Source organism: Corvus brachyrhynchos, unplaced genomic scaffold, assembly GCF_000691975.1.
Source record: "Corvus brachyrhynchos isolate BGI_N302 unplaced genomic scaffold, ASM69197v1 scaffold211, whole genome shotgun sequence".
Taxonomy (NCBI): domain Eukaryota; kingdom Metazoa; phylum Chordata; class Aves; order Passeriformes; family Corvidae; genus Corvus; species Corvus brachyrhynchos.
Genome location: NW_008236211.1, coordinates 189655 through 190064, shown reverse-complemented (window position 1 = coordinate 190064; position 410 = coordinate 189655). Strand labels below are relative to the sequence as shown.

At 62.0% G+C, this 410-nt stretch overlaps 1 protein-coding gene across 1 annotated transcript in view; it reads left to right on the top strand.

The window, feature by feature from the left end:
• GAREM2 (GRB2 associated regulator of MAPK1 subtype 2) overlaps positions 1-192 on the top strand; it is a 6608-nt gene extending 6416 nt beyond the window's left edge. The window contains exon 5 of the mRNA XM_017743388.1: positions 4-192. Within this exon, the coding sequence (XP_017598877.1) occupies positions 4-192 (189 nt within the window). The remainder of the gene's footprint in view (positions 1-3) is intronic.
• The last annotated feature ends 218 nt before the right edge of the window (positions 193-410 follow it).

The window sequence follows — 410 nt, the reverse complement described above, 5'->3', positions numbered from 1 at the left end:
GAGGAGGTGTCCAAGTGCCTGCGCTTCATCGGCCTCTCCGAGGACGTCGTGAGCTTCTTCGCCCGCGAGAGCATCGACGGCAGCATCTTCGTGCAGCTCAGCGAGGAGATCCTGGCCGACGACTTCCGCCTCACCAAGCTCCAGGTGAAGAAGATCATGCAGTTCATCAAGGGCTGGCGCCCCAAGATCTAGTGCCACGCCGGGGGCTCCCTGCACGGCGGGGCCCCCAAGGCACCTGGACCGCGGCTCTGAGTGGCCCCGCTCCCGTCCCTCGCTGATGCTGCAGGTTCTCCTCCCCCCTTGCCCAGCCCTCCCCCTTCCCGTTTTAACACTGGACAGTAATTTTGGCCCCAACGGGCTGGAAAACACTGGATTTTGCGTCGGCTGGTTTAACTTAATCCTTGTGGATT